Here is a 16744-nt window from a genome sequence, read left to right as displayed (position 1 = left end):
AGGGATGAGGAGGACACTGGAAAGGGTACTCACCCTGACAACCCGAGTGAGGTCGTTGAACTTCTTCCGGCATTGCACAGGAGTCTTGGCAACCACGCTGTTGGAAGACACCCTGTTGGAGACCTCCCTCCTGGCTTTCCGGTAGGCGCTGGGCAGCGGCCTCTTGCCACCTTCTGGAAACAGAACATGGCGCCTGCGCTCCACTCCGCCAACCAGCAGCCTCAGGTCACCGTTGCTGAAGCGCTGCGCTCTCTCCCTGGCCTTCTTCATAGCCCTGGGCGTTGTGCAGGTGAAGCTGAAGTGGTCAGGTTTAGGTTGAGGGCTGCAGTGTGCAGGGCGTGGCAGGCAAACAAATCGACCCTCCCCCTTTAAGAGCTGACCGGCGCCAGAGTGTCTGCCGTCAATCAAGAACTCGCCGCACCGGCGCTGCGCCCGGCCTCGGGGCTATCGCTCAGCACCGCCGGCTTAGCGCCTAAAGATAGTTGTGCATCGCCTGTTTTAGCGCAGCAGCAACCTCTTGGGGCGATGCGACTGAATATCGGCGAAGGGGGCGCGACTTTGCGCCGGGCGCAAACTTTAGCGGCCGCCCGACTTTAGCGCCCCAAAAGTGGCTATACTGAATTTCTAGGCCTATATCCCACTCACTGAACCTCTCGATATCCCTTTGCAGACTCTTTGGCCTAGAAATTCACTGGCGCCCCGTTTGGGGCGCCGGTCTCGCCAGGGCGCCGGAAGTACCGCCCCGGAAGGAGTCGCGAACGCCCGCCAGAAATTCAGTTTCAGCGCCCCAGACGGAAGCGCAGCGCTACTCGAGGCACCCCACATCCGTCTTGGGGCGCTGCAACTGAAAATCGCAGCGCAACGTGCTGCAGCGCCACATGCTGCGGCACGGCCTTTGCGATACTGCAGGCCTTCCTCCCCTTCTTAAAGGGGAGGGGCCTGCTGCAGCACGATCAGCGATCGCGAGTGCCGGCAAAAGAGCCCGGCACCAAGGAGAAGTGCCGGGCTCTTGGGAGACACCCGGCACAACGCGGTGGGGGGGGGCTCAGGAGGCCGGGGACGGCAGCGCGAAGAGGTGCTGGCAGGCGGCCAGCAAAAAAAATGGCCGCCCCGCACCTCCACCGCTGCAGGTAGGCCCCCCTTAACCGGTCGCAAATTGCGACCGGTGTTAAAGCAGGGGGCGCTACCAAATTTTGCGATCGGGGCGGTAGCGGGGCGCTGCGCACACCGATGACGTCATCGGTGGCGGCGCAGTGCTAACGGCTAGCGCCGCCATTAGCGCCCCGCTAAATTTAGCGGGAGGCGTGGCCAGTGGCGCAAAACCCACTAAGTGCCCTCTTTGGGCGCTAACGGGTGGCGCAGCCCACTGAATTTCTAGGCCTTTGTGTCCTCCTCACAACTTGCTAACCCACCTATCTTTGTATCGTCAGCAAATTTGGCTACAGTACACTCGCTTCCTTCATCCAAGTCATTACTGTAATATAGATTGTAAATAGTTGAGGCCCCAGCACTGATTGCTGTGGCACCCCACTAGTTACTGACTGCCAACCAGAAAAGAACCCATTTATCCGGACTCTCTGTTTTCTGTTAGTTAGCCAATCCTCTATCCATGCTAATATATTACCCCCAACCCTGTGCGCTCTTATCTTGTGTAGTAACCTTTTATGTGGCACCTTATCGAATGCCTTCTGGAAATCCAAATACACGACATCTACTGGTTCCTCTTTATCCACCCTGCTCATTGCATCCTCAAAGAACTCTAGTAAATTTGTCAATATTTGTTTACCCTATCAAACCGCTTCAGAATTTTAAAGACCTCGATCAGGTCACCCCTCAGCCTACGCTTTTCTAGAGAAAAGAGCCCCAGCCTGTTCAATCTTTCCTGATAGTTATAACCCCTCAGTTCTGGTATCATGCTAGTGAATCTTTTTTGCACCTTCTCCAAGTGCCTGTATCCTTTTTATAATATGGAGACCAGAACTGTGCGCAGTACTGCAAGTGTGGACCTGCCCAGATCCGGGTCCAGTGTCACTCACCTCCATGGTGTACGTCTTTCCAGATCCCGTTTGTCCGTAGGCAAAAATGCAGATGTTGTATCCATCGATGCAGGAGGTGACGAGAGGTCCGATCTCCTCAAAAACCTGAGCAGAGACAGGAGAGGCACAGGCCATTAGTGGGCGGACAGTGGGACTCATCCTGCTGTGCATGTGGCTGGGTTCTTTCGCTAAACACATTGTGGGGGGGGCGGGGGGGGGATATCTCCAGACCCTGTCCGATCTCGCCTCGCCACACATCCCTCACAGCCTCTCGTCCCATCCGATCACCTGACAAACTCCAGCAACCTCTGCCCCTCCTCGCACAAACCATCGTCCTGAACATTAACCCCTGATTGGCTGGCTGGTTGTAGCGACTCGGATACAAAAGAAGGACCAATCAACTCAAAAAATGGGGGTACGGTAGCATAGTGGTAATGTCACTGGCCTAGTAATCCAGAAGCCTGGAATAATGAACCAGAGACGTGAGTTCATAATCCCACCATGACAGCTGGGGAATTTAAATTCAGTTAATTAATTAAATCTGGAATAAAAGCTAGTATCAGTAAGGGGGACCATGAAACTACCAGATTGTTGTAAAAACCCATCTGGTTCACTAATGCCCTTCAGGGAAGGAAATCTGCTGCCCTTACCCGGTCTGGCCGGGTATATGTGACTCCAGACCCACAGCAATGTGGTTGACTCTTAACTGCCCTCTAAAATGGCCACTGGCAAGCCACTCAGTTATGGACAACCACCTTCTCGAGGGCAATTAGGGATGGGCAACTAATGCTGGCCTTGCCAGCGACACCCACATCCCGTGAAGAATTAAAAAAAAACCCCACCGGGGAGAATAAACATGTTACACGCTGAAGGGTCGAGAACCAGAGGACCCAGATTTAAGGTGATTGGCAAAAGAACCAAAGGCGACATGAGGAAAAACTTTTTTACTCAACGAGTGGTTATGATCTGGAATGCACTGCCTGAAAGGGTGGTGGAGGCAGATTCAATAATAGCCTTCAAAAGGGAATTGTGCTGTACAATTCTATGTTCTTCATCGAGCAGAGGTTAAGGGGAGATTTGATAGAGGTGTTAAAATCATGAAGGGTTTTGATAGAGTAGAGAGAGAGAAACTGTTCCCATTGGCAGAAGGGTCGGTAACCAGAGGACACAGATTTAAGGTAATTGGCAAAAGAACATGAGAATATTTTTACGCAGCGAGTTGTTGTGATCTGGAATGCGCTGCCTGAAAGGGCGGTGGAAGCAGATTCAATAGTAACTTTCAAAAGGGATTTGGATAAATACTTGAGGGGGGTAAAATCTGCAGGTCTATGGGGTAACAGCAGGGGAGTGGGACTAACTGGAGAGTTCTATCAGAGAGCCAGCACAGGCAGGATGGGCCGAATGTACTGCATCATTCTATGTGAACATTGGTGGTATCGGGAACAGGCAGGGAGAGCGAGCGAGTGAGGACCCTACAGAAAAAGAGTCCTCATAGGCTCAGTATGTGAGACTCATCTGTCCAACAAAGACAGATTCAGTCGACTGAATTTCGAGTCACCAACTCGCCCAGATGGTCCGGGATTAACGATGAGTCTCTGGCACACTCCTGCGCGCAATCCGGGGGAAAGATTATAGAGTGGAGGCTGGCGGGGGCGCGGTTTTCTTCACCCCGTTTCTCCACTGCCCCCCCAAAGCCGGATTCACAACAAACAGCTGGGCCGCACGCACCCGGGATGCAATGTGCCCCCGAGGCACACACGCTCCGGTAAAACCAGGCAGCGCAGAGAGCGGTTTCCGAGGTGCGGAGGATTGTGGCCGCCATTGTCGACTGGCTGTGGCCAGGATTGGCCAATGGCAGGGTGGAGCGGGAGGTCATGTGATGAAACCTCCCGTGATACGGTCCAACCAGAGTTGGCGACTCTAAGTGAACTACCGAGCGTACAGGAAGGGTAGACGGAGCCGCCCGGGGTACAGAGAAATCCAGCTCTGCGACTGGACTCTGTAACAGCCAATATGTACCCGGACAGACTACACTTCTAACGTACTTCATTGGCTGTAAAAAAACGCTTTGGGGCATCCTGAGGTGGTGAAAGATGCTACAGAAATGCACGTCATTCTTTTTATTTAAGATTGCAGAAAACAAGCCATCTTTATAAGCTGTACATCATCAGCAATTTGTTAGAACAGACTGGAGCGAGGACTGCGCAGTGAAGCCCACACCTCTCCTCCTCAAGTGGTAACTAGAACCTTTTTGCTTATAGAATCACACAGCGCCGAAGGAGGCCATTCAGCCCATCGTGCCTGTGCCGGCTCTTTGAAAGAGCTCTCCAATTAGTCCCACTCCCCCAGCTTTTTCCCTCAAGGACATGCAAAATTTTTGAAAGTTACTATTGAACCTGCTTCAACTGTCCTTTCAGGCAGTGAATCCCAGATTATAACAACTCACTGTAAAAAAAAATTCTCCTCATCTCCTCCTCTGGTTCTGTTGCCAATCACCTTAAATCTGTGTCCTTTGGTTACTCCTTATTTATTCTATCTACCCTTCATGATTTTGAACAGCTCGATCAAATCTCCCCTTAACCTTCTCTGCTCTCTTGTAAACCTTATTTTGTTTGACTTTACACTTTAATACTGTTGTTAAAAGTAATTAAAGACAATTTGTTGCTCTGAGCTTCATTAGCTGATGTCAAGACCCTTAAGACCACCAATGTTGGAGTTACTAACAGTTTACTAGTGATAATCCACTCTTCACTAGTGATAAGCCATAAACCATTCTTTACATAGGATACTAGCTGGGGGAGCCCGGCTTTGCCAGGGCTGTTTTGGGCCGGGCGGTTTAAATCGAGTCCCAGGCTTTGGGGCCTCTCTGTGTCCCTCTGGAATCTGCTGCCGTGCAACATTTTAAATCGAGTCCCAGGCTTTTGGGCCCTGTCTCTGTGTCCCTCTCTCAATCTGCTGCCGGGCAACATTTCTACCTTTTAATACCTTGAAAGATGAAAGTGAAAGTACTTATAAAACGTTTTTGGTAAATCTTATGTTATTTTTAAAAGAGATACTAACTTTTTCGAAGCTGGATTAGCAGATTTTGAGCTGGAAGTAAATGGGGTTTTTAGCTTGAGGCAACGGCACAGAAATAGGCCATTTGGCCCAACCAGTCCATGCCGGCGTTTATGCTCCACTCGAGTCTCCTCCCGTCTTTCCTCATCTAAATCTATCAGTGTAACCCTCTATTCCCTTCTCCCTATTATCTTCTTCTTCTTCTTAGGCAGTCCCTCGGAACCGAGGATGACTTGCTTCCACATTAAAAATGAGTTCTCAGGTGACTGATGAGTCCAATGCAGGACCTACAGTCTCTGTCACAGGTGGGGCAGACGGTGGTTGAAGGGGCGGGTGGATGGGGTGCTTGGGTTGACGTACGCTCCTTGCGCTTGGCTCCCGCTTGCTCCCGGCGAAGAGACTCGAGGTGTTCGGCGCCTTCCTGGATGCTTCTCTTCCACTTTGTGCGGTCTTGGGCCAGGGATTCCCAGGTGTCGGTGGGGATGTTGCACTTTTTCAAGGAGGCTTTGAGGGTGTCCTTGAAGCGTTTCCTCTGCCCACCTGGGGCTCTCTTGCCATGTCGGAGCTCCGAGTAGAGTGCTTGTTTTGGGAGTTTCGTATCGGGCATGCGGACAATGTGACCCGTCCATCGGAGCTGATCGAGCGTGGTCAAAGCTTCGATGCTGGGGATGTTGGCCTGAGCGAGAACACTGACGTTGGTGCGCCTATCCTGCCAATGGATTTGCAGGATCTTGCAGAGGTAGCGTCGGTGGTACCTCTCCAGTGCTTTGAGGTGCCTGCTGTACATGGTCCATGTCTCTGAGGCATACAGCAAGGCGGGTATCACTACTGCTCTGTAGACCATGCTATTATGCTTATCTAACCGCCCCTTAACTGCATCTATACGATTCGCTTTGACCACTCCCTGTGGTAGCAAGTTCCACATTCTCACCACTCTCTGGGTAAAGAAGTTTCTTCCAAATTCCCTATTGGATTTCTTGGTGACTATCTTATATTGATGGCCTCTAGTTATGCTCTTCCCCACAAGTGGAAACACTCTCTCTGTATCCACTCTATCAAAACCTTTCATAATTTTAAAGACCTCTATTAGGTCACCCCTCAGCCTTCTTTTTTCAAGAGAAAAGAGACCCAGCCTGTTCATCCTTTCCTGCTAGGTATAACCTCGCATTTCTGGTATCATCCTTGTAAATCTTCTCTGCACCCTCTGCAGTGCCTCTATAATCTTTTTATAATATGGCGACCAGAACTGTACGCAGTACTCCAAGTGTGGTCTAACCAAGGTTCGATACAGGTTTAGCATAACTTCCCTACTTTTCAATTCTATCCCTCCAGAAATAAACCCTAGTGCTTGGTTTGCTTTTTTATGGCCTTGTTAACCTGTGTCGCTACTTTTAGTGATTTGTGTATTTGTACTCCCAGATCCCTTTGTTCCTCTACCCCATTTAGATTCTTAGTTTCCAATAATATGTGACCTACTTATTTTTCTTACCAAAATGTAATACTTCACATTTATCTGTGTTGAATTTCATTTGCCAATTATATGCAGGCAGATTTGAGGGAGCTAGGAAAGAGATTAAAAAGCGGGACCTCAAAGGTAGTAATCTCCGGATTACTCCCGGTGCCACGAGCTCGTGAGTATAGAAATAGGAGGATAGAGCAGATGAATGTGTGGCTGGAGAGATGGTACAGGAGGGAGGGCTTCAGATTCCTGGGGCATTGGGACCGGTTCTGGGGAAGGTGGGACCTCTACAGGCCGGACGGGTTGCACCTCAACAGGGCTGGAACCAATATCCTCGCTGGGGGGTTTGCTAGTGCTGTTGGGGAGGGTTTAAATTAATTTGGCAGTGGGATGGGCACCAGGGTGTAACATTAGAAAGGAGAAACAAGATGCACAAAGGATTGGGAGAGACAGAGAGCACTAGAGTAAGAAACAGTATGGTATTAGGTCGGGTCAGACTAAGAGAATACAAGAAGGTCTAAGATAGGTTTACAGTGCATGTGTGTAAATGCACGAAGCATGGTAAATAAGGTTGGTGAGCTGCAGGCGCAAATAGCCACATGGGAATATGGTGTTGTGGCGATAACGGAGGCCTGGCTCAAAAAAGGGCAGGATTGGGTTTGAATTATTCCTGTATATAAGGTGTTCAGGAAAGATAGGGAAGGAAAGCTAGGAGGTGGTGTGGCAGTATTGGTTAAGGAGAATGTTACAGTGCTGGAGAGAGAGGATGTCCTGGAGGGGTCAAGGACAGAACCTATATGGCTAGAGTTAAGAAATAATAGAGGTGCCATTACACTACTAGGTGTATTCTATAGGCAACCAACTAGGGGGAAAGATATGGAGGAGCAAATTTGCCATGAAATTACAGAGAGGTGCAAGAACTATAGAGGAGTGATAACGGGGGACTTCAACTATCCTAATATAGACTGGGATAATAATAGTATAAACAGCAGACAGGGGGAAGAATTTCCTAAGTGTGTTCAGGAGAACTTTCTTAAATCAGTAGAGGAGTCAATAACCAGGGGGCATAGTTTCAAGATAAGGGGCAGGAGGTTTAGAGGGGATTTGAGGAAAAACTTTTTCACCCAGAGGGTGGTTGGAATCTGGAACTCACTGCCTGAAAGGGTGGTAGAGGCAGGAACCCTCACAACATTCAAGAAGCATTTAGATGAGCACCTGAAATGCCACAGCATACAAGGCTACGGACCAAGTGCTGGAAAATGGGTTTAGAATAGACAGGCCTGAAAGGGTGGTGGAGGCAGACTCAATCATGGCTTTCAAAAGGGAGTTGGATAAGTACCTGAGTGGAAAAAATTTGCAGGGCTACGGGGAAAGGGCGGGGCAGTGGGACTTACTGAAGTGCTCTTGCAGAGAGCCGGCACGGGCTCGACGGGCCGAATGGACTCTTTCTATGATTCTATAATTCATTCTTCAAGTTTATTACAGTAATGTCTTCCTGTAATTTGTTGCAGTCGGTAGTGGGGAAAATGCTAGAGTCCATTATAAAGGATGTAATAGCTGAGCACTTGGAAAGCAGTGACAGGATCGGACAAAGTCAACATGGATTTACAAAAGGTAAATCGTGCTTGACTAATCTACTGGAATTTTTTGAGGATGTAACTGGGAAAATAGATAAGGGAGAACCAGTAGATGTAGTGTATTTGGACTTTCAAAAGGCTTTCGATAAGGTCCCGCATAAGAGATTAGCGTGTAAAGTTAAGGCACATGGGATTGGGGGCAAGGTATTGACTTGGATAGAGAACTGGTTGGCGGACAGGAAGCAGAGAGTAGGAATTAACGGGTCTTTTTCCGAGTGGCAGGCAGTGACTAGTGGGGTACCGCAGGGATCGGTCCTTGGACCCCAGCTATTCACAATATACATTAATGATCTAGATAAGGGAACTAGGTGTAATATCTCCAAGTTTGCAGACGACACAAAGCTGGGTGGGCGTGTGTGCTGCGAGGAAGATACCGAGAAACTCCAGGATGATTTGGACAGGTTGGGTGATTGGGCAGAAGCGTGGCAGATGCAATATAACGTGGATAAATGCGAGGTTATCCACTTTGGTGTCAAAAACAGAAAGGTAGACTATTATCTGAATGGCAATAGATTGGGAGAAGGGGAAGTGCAACAAGACCTGGGTGTCCTTGTGCACCAGTCGCTGAAGGTAAGCATGCAGGTGCAGCAGGCGGTGAAGAAGGCAAATGGTATGTTGGCCTTCATAGCAAAAGGGTTTGAGTACAGGAGCAAGGATGTCCTGCTGCAGTTGTACAGGGCCTTGGTGAGACCACACCTTGAGTACTGGGTGCAGTTTTGGTCACCTTATCTGAGGAAGGATGTTCTTGCCATGGAAGGAGTTCAGCGAAGATTCCCAAGGCTGATCCCTGGGATGGCAGGAATGACGTATGAGGAGAGATTGGGTCGATTGGGCTTATACTTGCTGGAGTTTAGAAGTTGAGAGGGGATCTCATCGAAACTTATAAAATTCTGACAGGTCTGGACAAACTAGATGCAGGTAGAATGTTCCCGATGGTCGGAGAGTCCAGAACCAGGGGTCATAGTCTAAGGATAAGGGGTAAGCCATTTAGGACAGAGATGAGGAAGAATTTCTTCACCCAGAGAGTGGTGAACCTGTGGAATTCTCTACCACAGAAGGCGGTTGAGGCCAAGTCTTTAAATATATTCAAGAAGGAGTTAGATATATTTCTTAGAGCTAAAGGTATCAAGGGATATGGGGAGAAGGCAGGGACAGGGTACTGAATTTGGATGATCAGCCATGATCTCATCGAATGGCGGAGCAGGCTCGAGGGGCCGAATGGCCTACTCCTGCTCCTATCTTCTATGTTTCTATGTTTCCTCAGTATTAACTATCCCCCTTAATTTGGTGTCATCCACAAATTTAGAATTTGTGATTCCAAAGTCTAAATCGTTAATATAAATTGTGAACCACAGTGGTCCCAGCACTGATCCTTGTGGAACACCACTACCCACCTTCTGCCACTGTGAATAGCTACCCTTTACCCCAACTCTCTGCTTTCTGTCCTGAAGCCAGCTAGCAATCCATTCTGCTACTTCTCCCCTGACTCCGCATTCTCTGACCTTGTTCATCGGTCTATTATGGGGTACCTTATCGAAGGCCTTTTGAAAATCTAGGTAAATTACATCTACTGCATTACCCTTGTCTACTTTCTCTGTTAGTAGTAATAAACCACTCCTCACTAGTGATAAGCCATAAACCACTCTTTACTAGTGATAAACCACTCCTCACTAGTGATAAGCCATAAACCACTCTTTACTAGTGATAAACCACTCCTCACTAGTGTTAAGCCACTTCTCACTAGTGATAAGCCATAAACCACGCTTTACTAGTGATAAACCACTCTTTACTAGTGATAAACCACTCCTCACTAGTGATAAACCACTCTGCTCCAGTGTTAAGCCTCTCTCACTAGAGTTTCCCTTGTGTACCCCGGTTACCTCCTCCTGTGTGGCCTGCGATGGGAAGACTTTGTCCAGCTCGAAGGTCCTCTCTTTGCCTTTATACAGCACCGTGACCCTGGAGTCCTGGTTCGGGTCAGTGGTCACCACCGCTGTGGCAGGCTCCTCCATCTGATTAGTGTCGGTGACCGGCTTCACTCGGCACAGCACCCGGATATTCCCTAGGGATGAGACAGCAGCGGGTGGGGAGGGAGGGGGAAAGAAAGAATGAAAATGAATGTGTGTGGAAGCAAAGAGATAGAAAGAAAGATAATTAGATCTACACACCCGCAACCCAGACAAGTGCACCAATAGAAGGACAGAGGGGGATGTGGTCAATGTCTATTAGCTAAGATGGTCAGATAGACATCTATCAACATTCTTTCCCTCACCACCTCCTCTGACCTCCAGTGGACCAGATTGGTGAAGTCAAGCGTAGGTCCCTTACAGTCAGAATCAGGGGAATTTATAATGGGAAACAAGGAAATGGCAGACCAACTAAATACATATTTTGGTTCTGTCTTCACAAAGGAGGACACAAATAACCTCCCAGAGATGCCGGGGAACATAGGGTCTGATGAAAGGGAGGAACTGAAAGAAATCAGTATTTGTAGGGAAATGGTGTTAGGAAAATTGATGGGACTGAAGACCGATAAATCCCCAGGGCCTGATGGTCTACATCCCAGGGTACTTAAGGAAGTGGCCCTAGAAATAGTAGATGCATTGCTGGTCATCTTCCAGAACTCGATAGACTCTGGAACGGTACCCATGGATTGGAGGGTAGCTAATGTTACCCCACTATTCAAAAAAGGTGGTAGAGAAAAAGCGGGGAATTATAGCCTGACATCGGTAGTGGGGAAAATGCTAGAGTCTATTATAAAAGATGTAATAGCAGAGCACTTGGAAAGCAGTGACAGGATCGGACAAAGTCAACATGGATTTACAAAAGGTAAATCATGCTTGACTAATCTACTGGAATTTTTTGACGATGTAACTGGTAAAATAGATAAGGGAGAACCAGTGGATGTGGTGTATTTGGACTTTCAGAAGGCTTTCGATAAGGTCCCACATAAGAGATTAGCGTGCAAAATTAAGGCACATGGGATTGGGGGAAAGGTATTAACTTGGATAGAGAACTGGTTGGCGGACAGAAAGCAAAGAGTTGGAATAAACGGGTCGTTTTCCGAGTGGCAGGCAGTGACTAGTGGGGTACCGCAAGGATCGGTCCTAGGACCCCAGCTATTCACAATATATATTAATGATCTGGGCGAGGGAATTGGATGTAATATCTCCAAATTTGCAGACGACACAAAGCTGGGTGGGAGGGTAAGCTGTGAGGAGGATGTCGTGAAACTCCAGTACGATTTGGACAGGTTGGGTGATTGGGCAGAAACATGGCAAATGCACTATAATGTGGATAAATGTGAGGTTATCCACTTTGGTGTCAAAAACAGGAAGGCAGATTATTATTTGAATGGCAATAGATTGAGAGAAGGGGAAGTGCAAAGAGACCTGGGTGTTATTGTGCACCAGTCGCTGAAGGTAAGCATGCAGGTGCAGCAGGCGATTAAGAAGGCAAATGGTATGTTGGCCTTCGTAGCAAGAGGGTTTGATTACAGGAACAAGGATGTCTTGCTACAGTTGTACAGGGCCTTGATGAGACCGCACCTTGAGTATTGTGTGCAGTTTTGGTCACCTTACCTGAGGAAGAACGTTCTTGCCATGGAGGGAGTGCAGCGAAGATTCACCAGGCTGATACCTGGGATGGCAGGAATGACGTATGAGGAGAGATTGTGTCGATTGGGCTTATACTCACTGGAGTTTAGAAGATTGAGAGGGGATCTCATCGAAACCTATAAAATTCTGGCAGGTCTGGACAGACTAGATGCAGGAAGGATGTTTCTGATGGCTGGGGAGTCCAGAACCAGAGGTCATCGTCTAAGGATAAGGGGTAAGCCATTTAGGACTGAAATGAGGAGGAATTTTTTCACCCAGAGAGTGATGAACCTGTGGAATTCTCTGCCACAGAGGGCGGTGGAGGCCAGTTCATTAAATATATTCAAGAAAGAGTTGGATATATTTCTTGAGGCTAAAGGGATCAAGGGATATGGGGAGAAGGCAGGGACAGGGTACTGAATTTGGATGATCAGCCATGATCTCATTGAATGGCGGAGCAGGCTCGAGGGGCCGAATGGCCTACTCCTGCTCCTATCTTCTATGAATCTATGGACCTTCCCCAATTTGTCTGATCTCCAATAGATCAGCACTGAGCAGGGATTGAACCTGTGACCTTTTGGTTGGTCTGGGCTGGAGCTCCACCAGGCGATGCCCTTTCCCAATGGGCCTACTCCACTTGCCTGGATGAGTGCAGCTCCAACAACACTCAAAAAGCTCGACACCATCCAGGACAAAGCAGGCAGCTTGATTGGCACCCCATCCACCACCTTAAACATTCACCCCCTCCACCACCGGCATACCGTGGCTGCAGTGTGTACCATCTACAAGATGCACTGCAGCAACTCACCAAGGCTCCTTTGGCAGCACCTCCCAAACCCGTGACCTCTTTCACCTAGAAGGACAAGGGCAGCAGGCGCATGGGAACACCACCACCTCCAAGTTCCCCTCCAAGTCATACACCATCCTAACTTAGAAATATATCGGCCGTTCCTTCATCTTCGCTGGGTCAAAATCCTGGAACTCCCTCCCTAACAGCACTGTGGGAGGACCTTCACCACACGGACTGCAGCGGTTCAAGAAGGCAGCTCACCGCCACCTTCTCAAGGGCAACTAGAGATGGGCAATTAATGCCGGCCTTGCCAGCGACGCCCACATCCCGAGAACAAATAAAACAAATTGCCCCGAACTCACCTCGGAGCTCCACCAGCTGGTCGTGGTATTTCTTCCTCAGGACCATCTCCCTCTCATATTTTTCCATTAGATTACTGTTGGATTCGGACACTTCAGTTATCGCTGATTGGATCTGTCGACATGGTGAACAAGGAATCAATCACATGTCCGAACTCTTCCCAAATATTCTCTAATTTCCCCTCTAGCGAAGGCTTCAAATCCCAGGGGACACGTTAAAGTTAACTGAGAATCTGGAGAGTCATAGGAAAGGAGGAGGCCGTTCGGCCCCTCGAGCCTGTTCCGCCTTTCAAGCAGATCATGGCTGATTGCACCTCAACCCCGTTTACCCACCTGTGCTCCGTATCCCTCGATTGGGGGACATTTACACCCGCCCCAGGGTAATTGAGTCGTGGAATAAGGTAGCAAGACAATTAGATGAACTTCTGGAGAGGAAGGGGATTGGGGATACGGAGATGGGAAAGGGACCGACTTAGAAAATTGACCAAAATTATCGTTTTTGTTTCTCATCTATTGGCATATTCTGCACTGTGAGGGGGCATTGCATGGGGCGGGAACACAATGGACTCCATACCGGACGGCAGATTAAATGGAGGTCCCTTTCGCCTTTATTCACCTGTTTCTTTGCCTCAGTAATGGCAGCCTCGTAGAACTGGGAGAAGTTCTTCACCTGACTGCGCAGGCTGTTGTAATTTGTCTTCATAGTCTTCAGCACGGGTTGCAGTGTAGTCAGACGCTGCTGAACTCCTGCAATCAGTGACAGCACAGGGACACCATGAGCCCCGACACCGTCTCCCCGACCGAGCCCAGACACTGTCTCCCCGACCGAGCCCAGACCCCGTCTCCCCGACCGAGCCCAGACACTGTCTCCCCGACCGAGCAAAGACCCCGTCTCCCCGACCGAGCCCAGACACCGTCTCCCCAACCGACCGAGCCCAGACACCGTCTCCCCGACCGACCGAGCCCAGACACCGTCTCCCCGACCGACCGAGCCCAGACACCGTCTCCCCGACCGACTGAGCCCAGACACCGTCTCCCCGACCGACCGAGTCCAGACACCGTCTCCCTGACCAAACCCAGACACCGTCTCCCCAATCGACCGAGCCCAGACACCGTCTCCCCGACCGAGCCCAGACACCGTCTCCCCGACCGAGCCCAGACACCGTCTCCCCGACCGAGCCCAGACACCGTCTCCCCGACCGAGCCCAGACACCGTCTCCCCGACCGAGCTCAGACACCGTCTCCCCGACTGAGCCCAGACACCGTCTCCCCGACCGAGCCCAGACACCGTCTCCCCGACCGAGCCCAGACACTGTCTCCCCGACCGACCGAGCCCAGACACCGTCTCCCCGGCCGAGCCCAGACACTGTCTCCCCGACCGACCGAGTCCAGACACCGTCTCCCCGAACGAGCCCAGACACCATCTCCCCGACCGTGCCTAGACACCGTCTCACCGACCGTGCCCAGACACCGTCTCCCCGGCTGAGCCCAGACACCGTCTCCTCGACCAAGCCCCGACACCGTCTCCCCGACCGAGCCCAGACACCGTCTCCCCGACCGAGCCCAGACACCGTCTCCCCGACCGACCGAGCCCAGACACCGTCTCCCCGACCAAGCCCAGACACCGTCTTCCCGACCGACCGAGCCCAGACACTGTTTCCCCGACCGAGCCCAGACACCGTCTCCCCGACCAACCCCAGACACCGTCTCCCCGACCAAGCCCAGACACCGTCTCCCCGACCAAGCCCAGACACCGTCTCCCCGACCGAGCCCAGACACTGTCTCCCCGACTGAGCCCAGACACCGTCTCCCCGGCCGACCGAGCCCAGACACTATCTCCCCGACCGAGCCCAGACACCGTCTCCCCGACCGACCGAGCCCAGACACCGTCTCCCCGACCGACCAAGCCCAGACACCGTCTCCCCGACCGAGCCCCGACGCCGTCTCCCCAACCGACCGAGCCAGACACTGTCTCCCCGACCGAGCCCAGACACCGTCTCCCCCGACCGAGCCCAGACACCGTCTCCCCGACCGAGCCCAGACACCGTCTCCCTGAACGAGCCCAGACACCGTCTCCCTGAACGAGCCCAGACACCGTCTCCCCGGCCGAGCCCAGACACCGTCTCCTCGACCGAGCCCCGACACTGTCTCCCCGACCGAGCCCAGACACCGTCTCCCCGACCGAGCCCAGACACCGTCTCCCCGACCGACCGACCGAGCCCAGACACCGTCTCCCCGACCAAGCCCCGACACCGTCTCCCCGACCGAGCCCTGACATCGTCTTCCCGACCGAGCCCAGACACCGTCTCCCCGACCGAGCCCAGACACCGTCTGCCCGACCGAGCCCAGACACCGTCTCCTCGACTGACCGAACCCAGACACCGTCTCCCTGACCGACCGAGCCCAGACACCATCTCCTCGACCGAGCCCCGACACCGTCTCCCCGACCGAGCCCAGACACCATCTCCCCGACTGAGCCCAGACACCATCTCCCCAACTGAACCCAGACACCGTCTCCCCGACCGACCGAGCCCAGACACCGTCTCCCCGACCGAGCCCCGACGCCGTCTCCCCAACCGACCGAGCCAGACACTGTCTCCCCGACTTAGCCCAGACACTGTCTCCCCGACCGACCGAGCCCAGACACTGTCTCCCCGACCGACTGAGCCCAGACACCGTCTCCCCAACCGACCGAGCCCAGACACCGTCTCCCCCGACCGAGCCCAGACACTGTCTCCCCGACCGAGCCCAGACACCATCTCCCCAACCGAGCCCAGACACCGTCTCCCCGACCGACCGAGCCCAGACACCGTCTCCCCGACCGAGCCCCGACTCCCTCTCCCCAACCGACCAAGCCAGAGACTGTCTCCCCGACCGAGCCCAGACACTGTCTCCCCGACCGACCGAGCCCAGACACTGTCTCCCCGACCAACCGAGCCCAGACACCGTCTCCCTGACCGACCGAGCCCAGACACCGTCTCCCCGACCGACCGAGCCCAGACACCGTCTCCCCGACCGAGCCCAGACACCGTCTCCCCGACCGAGCCCCGACACCGTCTCCCCGACTGACCGAGCCCAGACACCGTCTCCCCGACCAAGCCCCGACACCGTCTCCCTGACTGATCGAGCCCAGACACTGTCTCCCCGACCGACCGAGCCCAGACACCGTCTCCCCAACCGACCGAGCCCAGACACCGTCTCCCCGACCGAGCCCCGACACCGTCTCCGCGACTGATTTCACCATTCTGAGTCAGAAGGTCGTGGGTTCAAGTCCCACTCCAGGGATTTGAGCCCATAATCCAGGCTGACTCTCCCAGTGCATTGCTGTGTGTGGGAGCTTGCTGTGCAAAATTGGCTGCCGTGTTTCCCACATTACAACAGTGACTTCACTTCAAAGTACTTCATTGGCTGTAAAGCGCTTTTGGCCGTCCTGAGGTTGTGAAAGGCGCTATAGAAATGCAGAGATCCCATTGAAGCCATGAAAGCTCACCGTGAGCAGTCCAGACGGAGTGAGGCCCCAGTGAATGTTAACCCACCTCTCAGTCTAGGCTGCACCTGCTCTGCCGGTTGTTCCTCCGTTACCTGAGAACTGCTGGCGGAGTTGGTCCAGGTGTTGCTCTGAGCACTCGGCGGCCTCTCTGACAGCCTCGTCCTTGCTGGCCTCCAGGTGGCTGATCTCCTGGAGTAGGTCCTCTCGCAGCTTCTGGATCTCGGCCTCGTACACCACGATCTGAAACAGAGCAGGTTCTCAGTGCGGCCACCACTCCTTCCCGTGTCTGAGATGGCATCTTCACTCGGGCTCCTCCAGGT

At 52.0% G+C, this 16744-nt stretch overlaps 1 protein-coding gene across 1 annotated transcript in view; it reads right to left on the bottom strand.

Moving 5' to 3' along the window:
* LOC147116855 (kinesin-like protein KIFC3) overlaps positions 1 to 16744 on the bottom strand; it is a 77388-nt gene that overhangs the window by 51516 nt on the left and 9128 nt on the right. The window contains exons 2-6 of the mRNA XM_085987178.1: positions 16517 to 16664; positions 13551 to 13681; positions 12938 to 13049; positions 10070 to 10251; positions 2037 to 2141 (exon numbers count right to left, since the gene is read on the bottom strand). Coding sequence (XP_085843304.1) covers positions 2037 to 2141; positions 10070 to 10251; positions 12938 to 13049; positions 13551 to 13681; positions 16517 to 16664 — 678 coding nt within the window. The remainder of the gene's footprint in view (positions 1 to 2036; positions 2142 to 10069; positions 10252 to 12937; positions 13050 to 13550; positions 13682 to 16516; positions 16665 to 16744) is intronic.

The sequence above is a fragment of the Somniosus microcephalus genome, chromosome 5 (genome assembly GCF_052327205.1).
Source record: "Somniosus microcephalus isolate GS21.2 chromosome 5, FLI_Smic_1.0, whole genome shotgun sequence".
Classification (NCBI taxonomy): Eukaryota; Metazoa; Chordata; class Chondrichthyes; order Squaliformes; family Somniosidae; genus Somniosus; species Somniosus microcephalus.
This window is presented reverse-complemented; position numbering and strand designations above follow the sequence as displayed.